The following is a 20,976-nucleotide window of genomic DNA, read 5'->3' as shown; positions in this document are numbered from 1 at the left end:
AGTTTAAAATCATGACTTGTCACAAAAAGATCGGATTATGCACTTTTTTTTAAAAAAATCATATAAAAAAAGGGCAGTTGTAGGCGGAAGATTTTTTTTTGCTGAAATTAGCACTAGAGGCTTTACCAAATACGATGCAACATTCAAAACAGCCCGACCAAGCCCGACACCCATTTAAAAAGCTTTCTCTAGTTATAAATTAAGGTGAAAAACCTTTAAAAATCTCATGTACCAAGTTTTCTTTATTTTTTTCACAAAAAGAAAATAAAAATATTTACTTTGATTTATTATTAGCACTAAGCCCTGACATTTCTTTATACCGTAAAATTGGTTTGGTTCAATTCCATTCATTTAGAAAGCCACAAAAAAATCTACATTGAAACGTAATAATTAAGCTGAAACGTAACAAAAAAGCGAAAATTCTTATAGAAATCTCATCTTTCACCGAGGCTATGAGCAATCGTATGTGACTCAAGTTTCCAAAACAGGTGCTGATCGATGCACCAGTTAGTCAACTATCATGGAATAAATTTTCATAAAAATCGGGTAAATTTTTAATTTTGGACTTTTGGCCAGGATTTTCAGTCAAATACTCCACTGTGAGGCGATTGCTTCGTTAAAATGTAGAACAGTAGAAGCAATTTTCATCCGTCAAACCTTGACGAGCAACTATAGTTTGTTGTAGTTGCGAACTGTTAAATGAGAAATTTTGCATGACGGTTTTTTTTTTATTTTTTATTTATTTAAGCCTGATTGTTGAATATACGGCACTTGACAACAATTTTTATTTTCAAGGTAGACCGAGCAAAGCCGGCCAATAATGCAGCTAGTTCAATATAAATAGTTTTATCACGCATCTGCTCATGGTTTTCTATCCTTCCCTTTTTACCATTCTTACCGAACCTCTGCTTTCTTTTCCACGTTGCTTTCTTCCTAGCTCAAAATGAATTCCTCCGATGCAGTGCTGGGGAATCATAAATGTATTTCCAAGTTCTCCTATCTTATCTCATCCCCATTAAAACCTCTTTTCCCGATAATCGATGACATGTTTTCTCAAATAAAAGCATAAGTGCTCAATTATTCTCCCAACTGCCTGCTATCGCTGTTTGAGTTTTGTTGTGACAACACGCGCTTCGCCGATGATAAAGTCTTCCAGAACCCGCTGATAACAATTGGAAAAGAGGACACGATTTGTGTAGCATATTTAGCAGAAATTGCGCGGTTCTAGGCAAGAAGTTTTTGTCATTCATTACTGTTTGATATGTTTTTTTTTTCTCACATCGTATTGCGTCAACGGGAAAATTACTAAGTGTGAAATACACCGCCAGCTCAGTCATTTCCAGCCGAGGACTGCAGTTTCGTGCTTTTTAGCACTCATCAGCCCGGCATAGGAAAGTGACTGAGCTGGAGATGGAAAACCTCTTAAGGAAGCCAAGAGTGCCAAACAAACTGGTAGCTAATATAGAATTAGCGCAGACCAGACGAGTGACCGAAGCAATGGTTCGGTTCAACTCGAAGATTGAACGCAAGGCAAGGTATATTCAGTAAATAACCGCTCATTAGCCAGGGCTAAAGCAGAAATACGTGAAATACACCGCCAGCTCAGTCATTTCCAGCCGAGGACTGCAGTTTCGTGCTTATTAGCACTCATCAGCCCGGCATAGGAGAGTGACTGAGCTGGAGATGGAAAACTTCTTAAGGAAGCCAAGAGTGCCTTTCATGAATTTCATGTATTTCTGCTTTAGCCCTGGCTAACGGGCGGTAATTTACTGAGTACAAAGTGTGGTCTTAGTCCTTTTCGTTGCCAACGTCTCGATACTTTATCTCAGCGTTTTTCAACTTTTCCGCTCACACTGTGGGGTTATTAGTTATTTTTGTTAATATTAAATGATGTTGTTCTTGTTTTTAACATTTTAAATATTAATTGAGATCTACTAATATTCGGTGCAGCATTTGTTTAATATTAAGAAGATTTGTATTTTAAATAATTTGTACAGTTATTTAAGTGCATGCGGGACAAAGTGGATGGGGCAAACTGAAATAGCTCATTTCGTTTACTTATTCAATAACTTATCAAATCACTTGAGCTACCCCAAAGCAGAATGCTACTAAATTTGCAACTTACGTCGCAGAACAGATGCCTGAGCTGTAGAACAATGGGGTCGTTTCCAAAATTTTAAAAGTATTTTTCTCTGAAAGAGCATGCTTTTAAGCACATAGGATCTGACCATTTTTTTAAATAATTTATTTAAGTTTAATATTTAAAAAAATGTACTTAAATCGGCGCGCTTTCATTGTTTACACTTCTGTCGTGTGACATCACAAATGATGAAATGCCATTCAATGTTGCAGAACAAAATATTTAATTCGCATCTTTACTCACGTGTATTGGCAACGATAGGGTTGATAGCAAGCGTAGAGCGCAATTTTAATTCGCTGCTTGATTATCATAACGTGGAAAAGTAGTATAGAAAGATACGCCAAATTGTCTCATTTGTGACATCATAAAAACCACGCCTTGTTTGAAAAATTGGACATTATTTTTTAATTAATTTTATTTCGATGACTAAAAGTAGTACTTTTGACTGAAGAAAATCACCCCATTCTGTTCACAAATGTGAGAGAAACCTCTGAAAATAAATAGATTTCCTCTCATACTCTTGTATGAAACGGGGATTTTGATTTTGGGATCACGATTTGTGAGAATGGTCACGTCTCTACGTGTACAATGCTTGAAATACTTGCAGAACAATTTTGGTCTTATGATTTTACGTTGCAGAACCTCACAAAGTATTCTGCTTTGCGGCTTGAGCATTTATTTATTAATTATTTCATTTTCATTCCTTCATTTAATAATTCCTTTATTCATTCATTCACTTATTTTCTTATTCATTCAGTATTTTATTCACTCACTTATTTTTTCTCGTATACAGTCAAGTCCCGACTTACGCGAGGGATTCGTTCCAAGATTCCTCGCGTAAGTTGAAATTTCGCGTTGTGGAAAAATGTATGCTTACAAATTTTTTAAAGCATACCAAATACTTATCAACACCCCTCAAATTTCTCTAAAGCATTCCTTAACCAAACACTACAGTTTCTTGCATAAATAACTGAATTTTTACTTATTTAAAAAATAAAAAACTGTTATTCAACATGAAATACTTTAAGACGAACAAAATGAATGACCCATGGGAAGCGTAAAATTAAAATGAAAAGCTATAATAGTACAGCAGATACAGCAACAATATTTAAGAGTTAAAAAATGAAGATAGTGATGATTTATGCTCCATGATCAAATCGTTATTCTTATCTAATTCTACATTTTTAAATACGTTTGCTTCGCCTTTATATCGTTTCTATTTATGGCAACATCTCCTCTTCCTGACCTCTTTATTAATCCACAATACAAGAGCAGCATCCATTTTCATAAAATTTACTTTGCTAGACTCCTCTGCAAGCTTCGATATTGAAACTAAGTTCTGAACTTTTACGGATATCTTTTAGTTTTGACTTCTAATTGTACATATGGAAGATTCACTCATACTTATTGTCGCGCTACCGTCGAAGTTTTGTAGTTGTTCAAGCATATCGAGAATTTTAGCGTTTTTTATATTTTTTATAAGAAATTTTCTTTTTCTTCCCATCTTTACAAACTTTAGATGAAGATGACACCAAGGTGCCATTATATTTCAACAACTTTTATATTTAGAATGAAAAAAATGAGTAAATGAAAGATGCTGAGTGGTTATTTGATGCACTAGACTAGTTTCGTGTGGGGACTTTGGCTGTCAGTATGATGCTGAAAGGGATGCAATAACATTGGGCGAAAAATTCGTTACTCGTGAAAAATTCGCGTTATAGCCATTTCGCGTAAGTCGAATCGCGTTGTAGCGGGAGTCGACTGTATTATGTTAGTTAACTAATTTATTTTTTATTTGTTTAATTTATCCTTTGATTTTTATTTAATCATTCTTTCTTTTATTTACTCATTCATTTGAGCAAACATATCTTTAATACATGAAATACACCGCCAGGCAATTCCATCCGAGGACTGCAGTTTCGTGCTTATTAGCACTCATCAGCCTGGCATAGAAGTGACTGAGCTGGAAGTGGAAAACCTCTTAAGGAAGCCAAGAGTGCCAAACAGACTGGTAGCTAATACAGAATTAGCACTGATCAGACGAGTGACCGAAGCAATGGTTCGGTTCAGCTCGAATACATGAAATACGGCGGTGTATTTCATGTATTTTTGCCTTAGCCCTGGCTATAGGGCTTACTAAATATACCTGCCTTGCCTTCTGTATTCGAGTTGAATCGAACCATTTCTTTGGTCACTCGTCTGGCCAGTGCTAATTCTGTATCAGCTACCAGTTTGTTTGGCACTCTTGGCTTCCTTATGAGGTTTTCCACCTCCAGCTCAGTCGCTCCTATGCCGGGCTGATGAGTGCTAATAAGCACGAAACTGCAGTCCTCGGATGGAATTGACTGAGCTGGCGGTGTATTTCATGTATTTTTGCCTTATCCCTGACTATAGGCTGGTTGACTTACTAAATATATCTTTAATAATTAAATAACAGATAGTTCATCCGAAGAAATTTCATTTTTCGCTTTGCCCCGCATGAAAAAAAAAGGGGAAAACTTTCCACTTTTTTTTGGAGGTACAAAAAATAATGTTTCAGTGCAAGTTTTATTATTAAATATATTGTTTTTCCTTTTGAACCATAAGTTTTAAAGCAATTTGTTCATATTGAAAAATGTAATCTTCATCATTTCACTTTGCCCCACATTCCCCTACTTCCTTGCAACTCTCTGTTATGCCCATCACAAGAGCTATTGTTCACTTAGTTTTTAAATACATTTTTTTATACTATTATTACTGTATGCACTTACTACTCACTATTATGTATCGTTGTTATGAAGTGGCATCATGTTTAAAAAGTACTAGGTACTCATTTGTAAAAAATGAAGTTAATGCAGAAGTTTCTAATGAGTTGAACTTTTTCTAGATTATGCTGATTTAGAAGAAGACATCGCTGCTAGAAAACTGGAAGCTGAAGATGAGGATAAAGTTTTGAGAGGTAAGAATAAGATTTCGGATGTTACTTATACTGCCAGAAAAGTGAAAACTGTGTTGCAAAAGAAGCTTTTTATTATGACCAAAATTTTTGAAATATTAGATTTATTTAAGATTTGGGATGAACGACAGAAATCAGAAAATTCAAGCTTTTATTTTCTGTTTCTGCTTGAATGTTTATAGCATAAATATTTTCTAAAATAAATTTTAGTAAAAGGAAAGAAAAAAAAGTTATACGCACATTTACTTCTTTTTCTCTCATCATAATATTTGTAGGCCTTTCGTATTTTATTTTTTGCTTTAAGAACTTGATTTAGCAAATAGCATCACGGAATACAATACGTATCAGGCAGATTTAGATTTTTTAAAAATATTTCAGATCGAAATGTTCAATTCTTTAGCCAAAAAAACCTTTGAGATTTCTCGGAACGTACAGTGAAACTTGTGTATAACACTACTGTCTATAACAATAAACCTGTCTATAACGATATTTTCCGTGGTCCCAAACAAAATGTCACCATTATCAATCAAACTATCTATAACGATTTTTCGCCAAGTTGGCGACAAAACTTGGATCGAAATTAACAATGATTTCCTCCCAAAAAGGGGCAAAAGATCCCTTTTGGAGCATCCGAATGCAACGAAAAAGGAAGGTGTACAACTATACCCCACTAGGAGTCTACGTACCAAATTTCAACTTTCTAGGACATTCCGTTCTTGAGTTATGCGACACACATATGCACATACATACGTACATACAGACGTCACGAGAAGACTCGTCGTAATTAACTCGGTGATCGTCAAAATGGATATTTCATGTGTCTGTACGTTCCTAGGCACATATCCACGTGTGGTCGGGTTAAAAAAAAAAAAAAAAAAACTCAATTCATTTGGGGGTGAGCAAAAAGGAAATTAAGGCCGTGTTTGGGTGAAAAATTTTTCGCGAATACAATACTTCCTTTATTGTAAAAGGAAGTAAAAAGTGTTCCGTAGTACTTTCGAGGGAATGATTTTCATTTACTAACATAAAATATCTCAGCATAATTGAAAAGAAAGATAATCCAATTTTACTATTTTTTAAAGAAAAAACTAAGACAATTCCGGAATGAATTCGGTTCGTTTTTAAAAATTAAAAATTTTAGATTGTATTCCGTTAAGTTACTTAAGTGATGATGTGTTTCTCCACAGCTTACATTAATTCTTCCAATAATTGCATTCTTTTGTTCTTGTTATTAACGACAATGGGTAGAAATGAACGTGATTGAATAGCTACGTTCAGCGAAAATTTGAGAGAGCATATAGTTCAGTGGTCCAGCCTACGGCCCGAGAAGCTGCTGTGGCCCATTGTTTTGTTCTATGTCCAAATCTAAAACCCTGAGTTGTCAATGTTCCGAGTTTTTGAATCAAATGTTCAGAAATTGGTTTCTGAAAAACAGATGCAATTTATAAAATAAGCATTAAGTAATGAAAATAACAATGGGGTCGTTTCCAAAATTTTAAAAGTATTTTTTTCTGAAAGAGTATGCTTAAAAACATAGGATCTGATCATTTTTTAAATAATTTGTTTAAACTTAATATTTTTAAAAATTACTTAAATCGTATGCTTTTATTGTTTATACTTCTGCCGAGACATCACAAATAATGAAATGCCATTGAGTGTTGCCATCCACAGAACAAAATATTTAATTCGCATCTTTATTCACGTGTATTGGCAACGATAGGGTTGATAGCAAGCGTAGAGCGCAATTTTAATTCGCTTCTTCATTATCATAACCTGGAAACGCGATAGAAAGATGCGCCAAAGAGCATCATTTGTGACGTCATAAAGACCAAGCCTTGCTTGCAAAATCGGACATTAAAAAAAAAAATAATTAAAAAATAACTGTTCTAAAAATGAAAGTATTTTCTGGGTCCGTGTTTTTTTTTTTTTTTTTTTTTGCTTATTCTATGAATTTTAGTGACTAAAAGTACTACTTTTGACTGAAGGAAACAACCCCATTCTTAAGATAAATAAATACCTTTGCGCGAGAAAGCAAAAAAGAAATAATAACGTCAAAAAGCACAAATTGCAGATTACTGCAGCACAAATTGCAGAAATCTGCAATTTGTGCTTTTTGACATTATTTCTTTTTCTATTCTTTTTCTAAAAATAATTCTTAATTTTTAACTTTCTTTTCTTTCCCATGTTAAGATTTTCAAAAAATATTTCAGATCGAAATGTTCAATAATTTCGTCAAAATAACTTTTGGGACCATATTCTTTTAAAACATGTTAAATGTTTTGAAATTTTATGACCCGCGAGAATGATTGCAATATCCGGTGCGGCCCTTGGGTAAATAAAGGTTGTGCGCAGCTGATATTATAAGTTAATAAATTAATGAATTTGAAAATTTATCGCTATCTACAGTATTGATTTAAAACTATTAAATTTAACAAAACTCCCACAGGAAAAAAAATAAATAAATAGAAATAAAAATAATAATAAAAATGAACTCTTGAGACGAGTGTCTTGGTTCTCTGAACTGAAAAAAAGGAAGAAAAAAAAAAGATCACCTTTTGGGTTTTCAGTTTTTGATGTTAAAAAAACAGATAAAATCAAGGACCATTATTCATGACTTTGACCTTTGAATACACGTTTTCAAAGAACTTTCATCAAAAAATGGAAGAAAGCTCAGGAAACATAATCTTTGAAGAACTAAACCCAAGTTAGCTTAAACAGTTGTCATAATTAGTAGTTTACCGTTACTCATGCCTATGCCTTGCTCTTACTGAGTGCGTTCGAGCAACTATGGTAATGCTTACCCGTGGGTGTATGCTTTCACCTTGAAGTTACTAACTGTTCAGAAAAAACATATGTACAGGCATGAGCGTAGCCAGGATTCCCGTTAGAGGGGCAAGCATAGGAGCAACAAGATAGTGTTTTTTAGTTACTGCCCCCCCCCCCCTACTACGAATCTCGGAAGTTGCTTGAAATTATAGTCCTCCTTTCCCTCCAATAAAGATACTACTTTATGCAATTTTTTGCTAAGATGAGGGCAGAAAAAGCGGTTATGTAGCTCTCCCTCGGAAATGTTTCGAAATGGAAGTACTAAAGTTGCAATTCAAATTATCTTTAATGACATTTCGAAAAAGCGTGGGAGTTGGGGAGTTTCTCTTTTAGGGAGGTCCAGCTGCCCCTCCCCGCTCCCCATCTGGCTACACTCATGTGTTCAGGAATTGCGAGTCGCCCGCTAGCGTTTTTCACCGCCAGCAATTTACTAGCGGAACGAGAATTTTTAGTTAAATAAAATGTCTTCCTTTAGCGAAAATTGGCAGTGTCTTGAAAATTTATTCTGGTAAACCTAGCGATTTGCTCCCTTGAGACGTCAGCAGCGATGAAAACAGCGGTTAAGTGTCGTTTAAGATTATTTTTTTTTTAAGAGAGAAAATAAATCTATATCAAGAAAAATAGTAACTTACCCCATGTTTTTGACCATGCTCTTTCAGATTTTTTTTTTTTAAATGGGAAACAGTCCAATTAACTCTTATGATCACACGAACTAAAATGTTACAAAATATTGACTTAAATAGCTGTATAAAGCTCTTAATCTCTTGATAAATTTTCCCTTTTTCGAGGAATTTTTCTCAATCGAATCTTAATGAGTTCAAAAATTACGAACTGTTCATTCACAGGTCGAACAACCCTGCTTGTGGTCAGGATCCACTTAATTATTCTGATTTTTTCTTTCTTTTTTTAAAAACATTTTGTGAACAATAGCGGAAAGCTTAAAATTATCGAGATAAAAATCTGTAAGAAAATATTAGCGACCTCTTTTTGAGTCTGAAGCCACTTCCTGTTCTTATATCTCTTTCTTCGTGGTGATATCCATCAAACATTCCGAAACTTGATTTCCGATCTTTTTCGCCCTTGCCTGTCAAAACAGATGAATGTTCGGAATTCCGTCAGAAAACATACTTTGAATATTTGAAGCCCGTGGCGGGTCAAGGCCGAACGCAACTTAAGTGTCGGAGATGTGTTAAACGCTAAAAGCTACGAACTGTTATTATGAAGAACGTATTTATTGTTTAACTTCCGTGGTTTTACGCAACTGTTAACAGGACAGATCATATCTTTGTAAAAAAAATTCTTGCTATGTGTTGTTTATTCTGAGCCCGAAAGCGGTACTTAGGGCTCTTTGATTTTCGTATAAACGGTTTTGCGAACGTAAGAATACAATGCGTACAAAAACGCTGAAAATACATTTGAACTTAGTTTTAAAAATACAAAAAAAAATATGTTGACATTTTATTCTACCCTTTAAAAAAAAGATAATTTTCAGTGATGCTTTTTCAAAACTTAATGCAGGATATTTTTGAAGTTTTTCAAAATGTTTTCAAATTATTTTTATTGCAACAATTTATCGCCGATCTTCCATCAGCATTTTGAAAATGTAAATTGCTCGCGGAAAATGCTTTTTAAAAAACTGGCACAACTTAAGATTGGTAAAAAAAATTTTAATTTACAAAAATCAATCTTTCAATTTTGAACCTTATAAGAATAAAATAGTGCAAGTCCGGAATCTTGAATCCTCTTTCTTGACTTCGGACACTCGCTTGCCTCGTCCTTATAATTTGTTCTCACGTTGCTTAACCACGTCTGGAGCACGTTTGCAATTTTAAGTTCTTCCTGAGCTGGACGAGCTTACTTTTCCGTGTAACGCTTCAAAAATTTGTAAAACTAGCTATCTGTCTTGTTCTCTCGTTTAACTGAAAACTTAAGGGAAGAGGACAAAAAATTTGCGTGTTAATATTGTGACTGACTTATCCGGACGGGCTACATAGGTTTTCGGTTTTGTTTTAATTTTTAGCACAATACATCAGATTTTTAATTTGTGCTAATTGCAGGCTAAATTCGCGTAGGTGGAGTTGAACCGAGTTGGCCTCGACCTAGTTTACATCTTTAGGTTCGTGGTTCGTGCAGCATTTTCTTAACTATTTAAAAACAAATAAATAAAATTCAAAAATAGTAAATTAATATAATATTTCCTATGTATAAATGCAAAACAAAAACAGCGTGTATTTTTCGCAGTTTATGGTGAAGAAAACTGACACTTGTTGATATCTTAAAAGCATATATTTCATCACACTTATGGAGTACAAATGAAAGGTTCACAAATTCGCTTCTTAAAATGCTTTCTAGTAAGTTTAGGGGAAGATTTCGATAATTGGGAATCTGGTGATCTTTCTTCATTGGCGTCAATTTTTGGCTTCAGCTCCTGCGCGGGAGATATTTTTCGATGCAAATCAAAATAATGAGAACTGAAACATCTATTCACATCGAGTTGCTATAAATCAGCAGGGTTACCAAAATAAAATTAGTTACGCCAAACATGAGACGACCCCGCCAGATTCCCAGTTATCGAAATATCCCCAAGTTTAGTTTTGATTAAACTATTAACATTTAATTGTTGTACAAATTCTAGTTGTGAGTACTGTTTGACCATCGATTACATGGAAAGGCTGATATCCGGTTTATAGGCGGAAATGGACGTATCCATTAGTTTATAGGGGTGTTAGTTGATTTGCTACAGATGTGCCCTTTTGCCTCTCTATTATTTAGCCTTAGTTTTGTAAAAATGAAAATTTGCTCACAGCAACATTTTTTAAATCTAAAGTATATTCGATCTATATTCTCACGGCAAAAATGAACTGATTTATTTATTCACAACAAAGTTTTGAGCAGGGCTGTGGAGTCGGAGTCGAAGAGTCGGAGTCGGATAGATTTTGGGGTAAAGGAGTCGGAGTCGGAGTTGTTCAAAAACATGCCGACTCCGACTCCAGGCTTATTTTCTTTCCTTTTCACTGATTCTCCTTGCAATTTTTAAAAACTGACTACCAATTGGTTCGATTACATGTATAAAAAGATACTAATGAGAAAATAACAGCCGTTATGGCAATCAGCTAGCCTGAGTGCTTACCGAACTTTCTGTAGCCGTCCCCTAGTTTGCTTGCTTTTGAACTGAACTAATAGCAACTGTCAGCAAACGATTTTGTTGCCTAACATTTTCAATTAATCACTTTCAAATAAAAATAGAAATATAGTGTTTTGTTCGATCTCAGTTATAAAATAGTAAAAGAAATGTAACAAATTAGTAAGTCGAGGCCCGTAGCTAAGGTTGAAACGTTTAAGGGTGATCGGTAAATTCAAAAAGTTATGGCGCGAAAGCACGAATTCAAAAGATTCGATGAAATAATCTCATGTTTTTTTTTTCTTTATTAAGACTTATTATTAGTGATTACAACACTCAATAATTGCAGTTAATCTTAAAATCTTCATATTAAGGTTAATCTTAAAGCAGCCAATAAAATGTAAATTAAAAATTTAGCGAAGAAGAAATATAGGTATAGTAAAAGCTATTCGTATAAATTTGTATACCCCCGCATTTTGTGTAAAATTAGCTCCTGACGTATATGTGCCCTATTTTCGCTGAAATTGCCCCATTGATGAAATATAATTAAAAACATATTCGCGAAAATTTTCAGAATTAAAATATTCATATTTTTTTTATAAACTCTGAAATTAACTTTTGGTGTTATCTACCAGATGGGTGTCACCCGGAGCAACCACCCCCTCTCAAGAACTTGGATTTAGAAAAAAAGCTTTTTTTCTCTCAAGTTACAGCTTTCAAAAATTGAAAGCACACGATTTGATCAATATCAATTTGTTAAACATTAAAGGGGGGCAAATTACAGATAATCCTTTTCAAATTTTTTAAAAGGGATTTTTATGTCATCTCACTTTTTAACTCGTAACTATTGGAAAATTTGATTTTTAAATTGTATTTCTAACGTTGTATGCGTCTTAGGTTTACAATAAAAAGCAAAATGCGAAATTTTCATAAAAAGTAATTAATATTTAAATCTTTGTTTAGAGGTTTCCCCCCTTCCCCTGAAGGGAGAGAGGGAGTTGAAAAAATACAAGTAAAAAAATAAAATAAATCCGGAGTCGGAGTCGGGGTCGGAGTCGGCCATTTTCCTTCCGACTCCGCAGCCCTGGTTTTGAGCTTACCATTTTGATTTTACGTTCCTGAACGAAATGAAAATATTTTCTTTTCTTTTTGTTGCTTCCATTGTAACTATTTTTGTTTTCCCTTATTTTATTTTAGAGAATGCAATAAATGAATTAGGCACTAGTTACCATTATAAAAAGCGTGCATCAAAATCCCATCGTTATTTTCCCTTCTCCCCTGCTAGATTAATTCAGCTGGAATAGTCTTTACTTGGCAGATTGGCCAAATTACATACAATCCGCGGTCAAACTATAATGTTACTGATTCGAAAGCGGTTAAATCGTAAATGTTCCTGGGGATTCTTTAGGAAATGCTTTGTTACCACCTTTGAGATCGTAATCCGTTGGTTATGAACTCTGTATTGTAGTCTTTTAAAAAGCTGGCTGGAATATTTCAAAGTTTGGGCCAATATCTACCCCATTATTTCGGATCAAGTTGATTAGTAGATGTGAAGTTTACGTTGAACCAAACGTTCGTCCTCACGCCACCCCTCCTCGCTTATTACAGTACATATGTCTTTAGCAAATCAAAAAATAAACTGAATAATAAAGATTGAAATTGATATGCTTAAGTGTCGGAATTTTTTACAGTTACATCTCGGGCTATATTTCTGAATCCATCAATTTTTAGGAGCGATGCCTGAGCAATTTTTAGCGGATGTAAAGTTTAGGTTCGTGGTTCGTGCAGCATTTTCTAAACTTTTTCAAACCGTACGACTTTTTCAAAACAAATAAACAAAATAAAGAAATAATTGGTAAAATAGTCCCAAAATGTATAAATGCAACACAAAGACACCGTGTATTTTTTTGCAGTTTGTTGTAAACGCTTTTTTTTCTCTTCTTTCGTTTAAAAGAAAGAGAGAAAGCAAGCTATCTCTCTGTCAACTACCTCTCTGTCTTAAAAATTAACCGTGAAAGAAATCATGCAAATTACAACCACTAACGGATTTTCCCAAAGAAGCAATAAATTTAAAAGCTGGGCTCAAAACGTCCAGTCCATCGCCCAGATGCAAATAAAACCTCCTCCAAAATAAATCTCAACCTGGCGCATTGAACGAGAAGGGAGAACACACCCAAAGGTAAATAATTTTATAATCTCCGCCCGTCAAGCCCCCGAAAATAGAATAATCCGTCGTCCTACAATGTAATAAGGCATAAAAACGACAGCGCTCGGCCTGTTTGTTTATTTTCTCTCTCTCTCTCATTGTTTGAAAAGGAGATCGACTTTTCGTCCGGATCGTCAAGAAATTTGCTCGTCGGCGCCATCACATTCGATACCTTCGGACCACGCCTAGGTAGACTGTTTTCTTAAGTGTCGTCGAGGGAGGAAAAAAAAAAAAAGAAGACGGAGTAAAATAACAAACGCTTTAGGTGGGAAAGATAAAAAATTTGATATAAAATAATAATATATCTCTGTATAAAGCGGCGATAATATGAGCAGGGAGGGGAGAGAAAAACCCTTTTGCATGATGCCTACGCAGCGTTAGGCAAGGTCGTAAAAAGACTCCGCTCGGGAGAGTGCAGGCTGAAGTGAATGCCATATTTGGTCACTAATGGGTCGGCAATGAAGCGAAACCTACAGCACAATACTCATTTGCTAGGGTCATAGTCAAATCAAAGGATTACAGTAACGGCTGATCAATCATAATCTCAGCAGGCGTTGCACTGCAAATTGCTTGAATCCATTGACGGACAAACTAGATTTATGTCTCTAGTCGTCTAGCGTACACCCCCGTTTTATTCTTCTCGACAAACTTTTTGTCCAAGTTGTGTCCGTTATCAGTAATGGGGGTAGACCGGGGCACGTTTACGCAGTGCCCTTTTTCCAAAAAGAATTATAACTGGAGAGCCAACAGTCATAACAGATTGGTGCTGCTCCCTAGCAAATACAGTCGGACCTCCATATATCGAAGTAGGAAATTGTCGGAAAAAAATTCGATATATAGAAACGATCTTATTTTGTCCTAAAAGTGTCCTAAAACATTAAAATTGAAACTAATTTACGTGTATGAAATCCAATTTCAAATTAATACGAGCATCGGATTAAATACAAATTAATAATTAAAAAAAATAATAGAAATTACATTTTTACGCCTTCATACTTCAATTCAACTTGATCCGCAACATGAGGGGATTTTCGTTTTGACAATGTAATCGAAAGAAAAGTAAAAAATCAATCTACCTTATTTTTGAATGATTTTTACTGCAGCTAAAATGACTAGGAATGCTAATCAACAGACAAAAGGGAGAACTTGAAACTGATTTTACAATGTTACCTGTTACAACTAAGATTTGAAATAAACTTGAGGGAATTTAAGAACTTCAGAACGAAACAACGACCTATCTACACATCCCTCAACTTCAGATTCCTTATGAGTTTCGTAGCAACCTTAAGTGAATATAATTTTCTCCCCTAACCTTCATTTTTCATGAGACAAACAGTCTAAATTGGAAAAAAAAAATCTACGAATGTCTCGAAAAAAATTCGATATATAGAGATTTTTTCGATATATAGAAACAGGTTTTCTATATAATGAACATAGAAATTTGCTGGGATTTCGATGTATAGGAAACTTCGATATATGGAGGTTCGACTGTATATTCACACATTTTTGAGCATCAGTCGAGCTTCGATCTAGCATGCAGAAAAAATAATCTATTTTCTACCAAATCGAGTAAATTTTGAGTTGAACGTTTTGAATAAATATAACTTAGTTTAGAAAGATCAAATATATAAAAATTAGCAGAATTTTATTCTTTTTTGAGAACTGTGCATGAATCGAAATGTTATTACATTTTTTTGCACGGGCCTAATGTCCGGACCCCTAGATTCTAGATTCCGACTAGGCTGACATTGCCTCTCGTCGGGCCTGATTATGCAACAGCCGCGGCCGTTGTTGTCGTTGCGATCTAAGTAAGAAATTAGTAAAAGCAATGATTTCTATTTGCAAGTTTGTTATCAGTGGTGCACGAAATGCTGGTCTTTCCAAATCACTTAATCAGAGTAATTACATATTTGCCCTTCCGCAGTTCAAATATTACAACATTTAAGGTTTTTAAATACACTTCGTACATATCAGTTAAGTTGGTTTTTTTAAGAATAAAAACACTATTGAATTATATGATGACTGAAGCAATTTGGGTCAACTAGATCTAGATCATTGAGCATAAGAAAACGAAAACATGTTGAAATGAGCAGCCATTGTGTCTTTAATACCAAGGCAGCGTTATACGTACCCAGTTCGAACCAGCCATTTCTAACAAGAAACCGCGAAATAGAACACTTCTAGTATAAAGGGTAGTGTTACTAAGTGGTTTTCGTTAATCTAAAGTAATTAGGACGAATTAATGAAACGTTATTTCTTGAATACGATGCTGTTTAATTGTATATCGTCGAATGGCGTGGTTTCCTTCAGTCAAAAGTACTACTTTTAGTCATTGAAATGGATAGAATGAGCAAAAAAAATTACATGGACCCAGAAAATAATGTCATTTTCCCAACAGCTTTTTTTTTAATTAATTTTTTTCAATGTCCGATTTTTCAAACAAGGCGTGGTCTTTATGACGTCACAAATGATACAATTTGGCGCATCTTTCTACTACGTTTCCACGTTATGATAATCAAGCAGCGAGTTAAAATTGCGCTCTACGCTTGCTATCAACCCTATCGTTGCCGATACACGTGAGTAAAGATGCGAATTAAATATTTTGTTCTGTGAATGGCAACATTGAATGGCATTTCATCATTTGTGAAGTCTCACGACAAAAGTGTACACAATGAAAGCGCACCGATTTAAGTATTTTTTAAATATTAAACTCAAATAAATTATTTAAAAAAGGGTCATATCCTATATTTTTAAACATGCTCCTTCAGAAAAAAATATTTTAAAAACTTTGGAAACGACCCCATTATGTGTTCGGAATGATTTGGTGAATGGAATATTTTCTGTCCAATTAAACTTTCGCACAAACGTGCGCACATACAAAACCTCTTACTGTTCACCTCTGAGAAGCTGAGTTATGACCTTGAGCAAGTCCATTTCTTTCAAGGGAGAGCAATCAGTAAGAAGCGGAATTGTTATTCGCTGAGTTGAGCTACCATTGCGACCCCTTTATTTGCGAGAAGATCCTATACCGCTTGCTACTTCTCACCTGAATTATATTGTTCGCCAAATGGGCAATAACACTGCAAACTAAATCCACAAGCAGTGTTGCCAGATGGTGAAATCCAGATTTCCCCAATTTCCTTCCAACTTTTCCCCAAAAAGCGATGTTTTCTATCAAAATTCCCCAAATTCAAAAATTATTTTTCCACTTATATTTTCATAAAATGAATCGACTTCCTCTGATATTTTTGTCTCTTGAAAAAATCCCCCCCCCCCCCAAATTGCCAAATTTTCTTATAAAATTCCCCATTTTTTTTCTTCCCATTTTCGCTTTTTTTCTTTTTTTGTTTTCTTTATCTTTTTTTTAATCTTTACTAATAATAAAGCTGAAAGTCTCTCTGTCTGGATATCTGCATCTCTGCCTGTCTAGATGTCTGTGACGTGCATAGCGCCTAGACCGTTTGGCCAATTTTCATAAAATTTGGCAAAGTTAGTTTGTAGCTTGGGGGTGTGCCCCTCCAAGCGATTTTTCGAAAATTTGATTTTGTTCTTTTTCTATTCCAATTTTAAGAACATTTTCCCGAGCAAAATTATCATAAGATGGACGACTAAATTACCAAGTTATCATAATGTGAAATCGTAACGATGGCAAGCGAATTTTCGAGAAATTCATCATGCATGTTTTGTAAATATACAGGGGAACCAAAATACCTTTTAATTTTCTACTATGGGCAAAGCCGTGCAGGTGCCACTAGTCACATAATACAAGCGCCTGATCGAGAGATAAGAAATAGCCAAATGTTTTTTTTCTACTCGCATTTACTAGGTACTCTGCTTCTGTATGTACATTTAAACTATGAGTTTTGTATACTTTTATCCAAGAACATTCTTCATCAGACTTATTTTTGCCTGTTTCACGTATCAACTAGTTACTCACACAGAACATTAATGTGAATTTCGTAGCATAATATTCCACATAATGCGAAATGCGAATTCCATAAAGTTGAGCAAAGCTAAACCAATGCTGTTTGATACAAACAACATAACTACCAGATTTCAAGACGTGAATTTAAATACAAAAATTTTTTTTCCCCGAGGTTTTTTCCCCCCAGGTTTTCCCCAACAGAAAAATTTTTCCCCAAAGAATTCCCCTCAAAACCCATTTCCCCAAAATTTCCCCAGAGAGCATCAGATTTCCCCAAAATTTCCCCAGAGAGCACCAGATTCCCCCAAAATGGGGAAAATTTCCCCAATCTGGCACAACAAATGGAATTGTTTCATCGGTCGGGCAGCGGAGCTCAATTTGCCAAAAATGGACAGTACAAATTCTTGTGACTTCAGAAGTTGACATACTATGGGTGAATTAGTAAGGTGAGAATTGCAGCCAGTTGGTTGAATTGCTGGACAAGGACAATTGGTTTTTATTTCTGGTTAATGAAATCTTGGATGTCGGTAAAAGGTTCGTTACATTCCTAGAGCACCTAGTTTTGAAGATGTCTGTGATTCTGATAACCTGGTTGAGTTCTTTTGCGTAAGAGGGGGAGCTCCTTGAGCAAGCTTGTAGGAGAAAAAAGACGGTTTGTTAAGCACCGTAGAACTCTTCCTGAATTGGCTATCAAGTGAAAAAAGGGAACTCATATTAGTTCATAAGCGGATACAAAGGGCGGATAAAAGTTCATAGGGGTCATGACGCTCCCCCCCTAAACCGTCGACAGTAGTATTCGTCCCACATTGAGTTCAAACACTTCTTTACTAATAATAAAGTTGAAAGTCTCTCTCTGTCTGGAGGATGTCTGGATCTCTGTGACGCGCATAGCGCCTAGACCGTTGTGCACCTCGAAGCGATTTTTCGAAAATTCGATTTTGTTCTTTTTCTATTTCAATTTTAAGAATATTTTCCGGAGCAAAATTATCATAAGATGGACGAGTAAATTACGAAATTATCATGACGTGGAATGGGAGAGCGAATGAACATAGCCAATTGGCGAGAAATTCGTCATCCATTATTTGTAAATGTACAGGCGAACCGAATGACCTTTTAATTTTTCAACTACGGACAAAACCGTGCGGGTACCGCTAGTAATGAACAAAACGAAAAAGATTTCAGTGATATATTCCACTCATTGATTATTTTTGAAAGTCGATATGTGAATTACTACTTCTTTTCAGTACTTATGATACTAAGCAGCAACGTTTATGCCCTATTGTGTGCCTCATCTCTGACAGCAGAGTTGATGCTTTTTATTGACATTCAAGGAGTTTCAGAAATTTTTCATACTCACAAATAAAGGTTCGTTCATGCGGAGGGGGAGATGCAAGGGCAAGGGCGGATTCAGGGGAGGGTCAACTGACCCCCCCTGTGATGAAAAACACTTTCTCTATTATTTTTTTCTAAACTTATTATTGTGGAATGACAATTTTTAGTTCCTTAAAACTAGTATAGGTAATCAATTAACAAGGGATATGAGTTAGAACAGAACAAGGAGTAGTTTTTAGGTTTTCTAGAAATTAGAAGCTAAAGTGGTGAGTGACCTTGCAGACATAATTGAAGAAAATATAAAGAAATGTAATTTAAAAAATAAAAAAACGCCACTGAACGGTTATGCTGTAATTTGGCTGAAAATTTTAAAGTGCACAAAAGGAGCGAAACTTGCTTTTTAAATGCATGCTCTACATAAGTTCACATATTTTTGCATTGTAAAAGGATTTCGAAACGCGTATCTGCAATGTTTTGCAAATTTATTATTTGAATACATGTACAGTTAATTTACTAGAATGTCATAAAATATATTAATAGATATGCTATATTTTGAATAAGGTTCAAATTATATTTAGATTTTCATCCACTGAAACTTGACCCCCTTACAAAAATTTCTGGATCCGCCCCTGGGGGGGGGGGGGCGTGACACGCACGTGAATTCTTTGTTTTAACGAGGCTGTACTGCATCCAGTAACTCGACTGTTTTTCTGGTAAGACTCATTTTAGGAGAATGAAGAAACGAAAAAGTGGTAAACAATTAAAGCTAGCTACTGGATTTTAGGGTTAATACAGTGGAGTCAGCGTTAAAATTTCAACCATCAAACTATCACCAAACAAGCAAATTACTTCGTTCAAATGTAGAAGCAATTTTCACCTGTCTTACCTTGACGAATTTTCTAGTGAACAAAATAAAAGCAATAAAAATGACGAAAGAAAACATTTTCTGTTGTTTTCTCGGAATGTCTAATAAAATTCTGAAAAATTGAATTCCCCCGACTGCATTCCAAAGAGTTGTACTTAACAAGCTTTCATTAGAGTTGAAATTCAAGTTTGCATGTACATTGTAAAGAACTTCATTTTAAGAACTAAACGAGATCTCTTTTCTATACATGAGCAGTTTCATTGTTTAACAAAAGGTTGCATCACTTTAACTGCTTTGCATATTACACGATCAATTGTTGATGCAGAACTTAATTATGTAGGGCAAAGTGAACGAGCGCTCAAAACTCGCTTGAAAAGAATTCAAATTTCACTACAATAAAGTATATATATTTAAAAAAGAGTGATGGAATTCCAACCACACATTCATAAAAATTATGCGAAAATTTCAAAGCAGGTAAAATTGAATAAAAATAAATATCCGTATGAACCTTGAATTTCTAGAATTTTCTCATATTTGAAGGAAGTTGCTTATTTTATTTTGTTAATGATTTAGCTTATCACTTTTTTTCCCCTGGGCAGTGTGCTAACTTGTTTTACTGATTGCTTTTATATATATATATATATATATATATATATATATATATATATATATATATATATATATATATATATATATATATATATATATATATATATATATATAATTTAATAGGCCATATTTTAGAGGATCTTCGGTGATTTTTTTGTACTATATTAAGTATCAGCTTTTGTTTTAGATTCTTCGTATGATTATTTTATGAATAAGTTTTACTATTTCTCTCGAATAACTCATTTGCTTGCACCAGTGGAGCCCAAACCTTTTCTGACCAAGGGCCACACTTCAGATTACAATCATTCTCGCGGGCCAGAATACAAATAAAATTTCAAAATAATTCCTTCTTTTCGAAATTCCATGGGAAAATATGGAAAAGGAAAGAAAAATACGAACCAATAATTAAGTTGTTTTTCCAAAATTTCAAAAGTATTTTTTTCTGAAAGAGCATTCTTAAAAACATAGGTGTAACCATCTTTTAAAGTATTTGACAACTAAGTTTAATATTTTTTTAACAATTATTTTAATCGGCGCGCAGATTCACAGATTCAATTTCATTTTTTCCGCTTCCGCGTATGATATCATAAGTGATGAAATGCCCTTAGCCATTGTTGCCAACTTTGGAGAAGCAATTTGAGGAACATCTGTGGTCATTTTGAGGAGCATTTTAAATTTTGTGGTGCAGCTCGGTATTTTGCATAAAATTCAATAAAATAAACGAGAACCACTTATCTAAAATTGGTTTTGAGCTTTGATAAAAAATTTAAGCACTAGCATAAAAAATAAAAAACAGCTTTAAACACTACGTCATGCTTGAAAACGCTCGGCCGGGAAATGCGGAGCAAAATATAGGTTTTTTTTTTTTTTTTTTTTTTTGCGGAGCAGTTGGCAACCCTGCATTAGCTCAAAGCGCAATCAGTAAAACGTGCCTACAACGATACTGTTGGGAACTGAAAAATATTGTTATAGACAGGTTATCGTTTGTAGGCAGTTTGATTAACAGTATCGTTTTAG

The 20,976-nt window shown here is 34.6% G+C and overlaps 1 protein-coding gene across 1 annotated transcript in view; it reads left to right on the top strand.

The window, feature by feature from the left end:
- LOC129224239 (dorsal-ventral patterning protein Sog-like) overlaps positions 1 to 20,976 on the top strand; it is a 136,693-nt gene that overhangs the window by 24,546 nt on the left and 91,171 nt on the right. The window contains exon 3 of the mRNA XM_054858665.1: positions 5,007 to 5,078. Within this exon, the coding sequence (XP_054714640.1) occupies positions 5,007 to 5,078 (72 nt within the window). The remainder of the gene's footprint in view (positions 1 to 5,006; positions 5,079 to 20,976) is intronic.

This window comes from Uloborus diversus, chromosome 6, assembly GCF_026930045.1.
Source record: "Uloborus diversus isolate 005 chromosome 6, Udiv.v.3.1, whole genome shotgun sequence".
NCBI lineage: Eukaryota > Metazoa > Arthropoda > Arachnida > Araneae > Uloboridae > Uloborus > Uloborus diversus.
The sequence above is the reverse complement of the archived record's forward strand: the minus strand, read 5'-3'. Positions and strand labels throughout refer to the sequence as shown.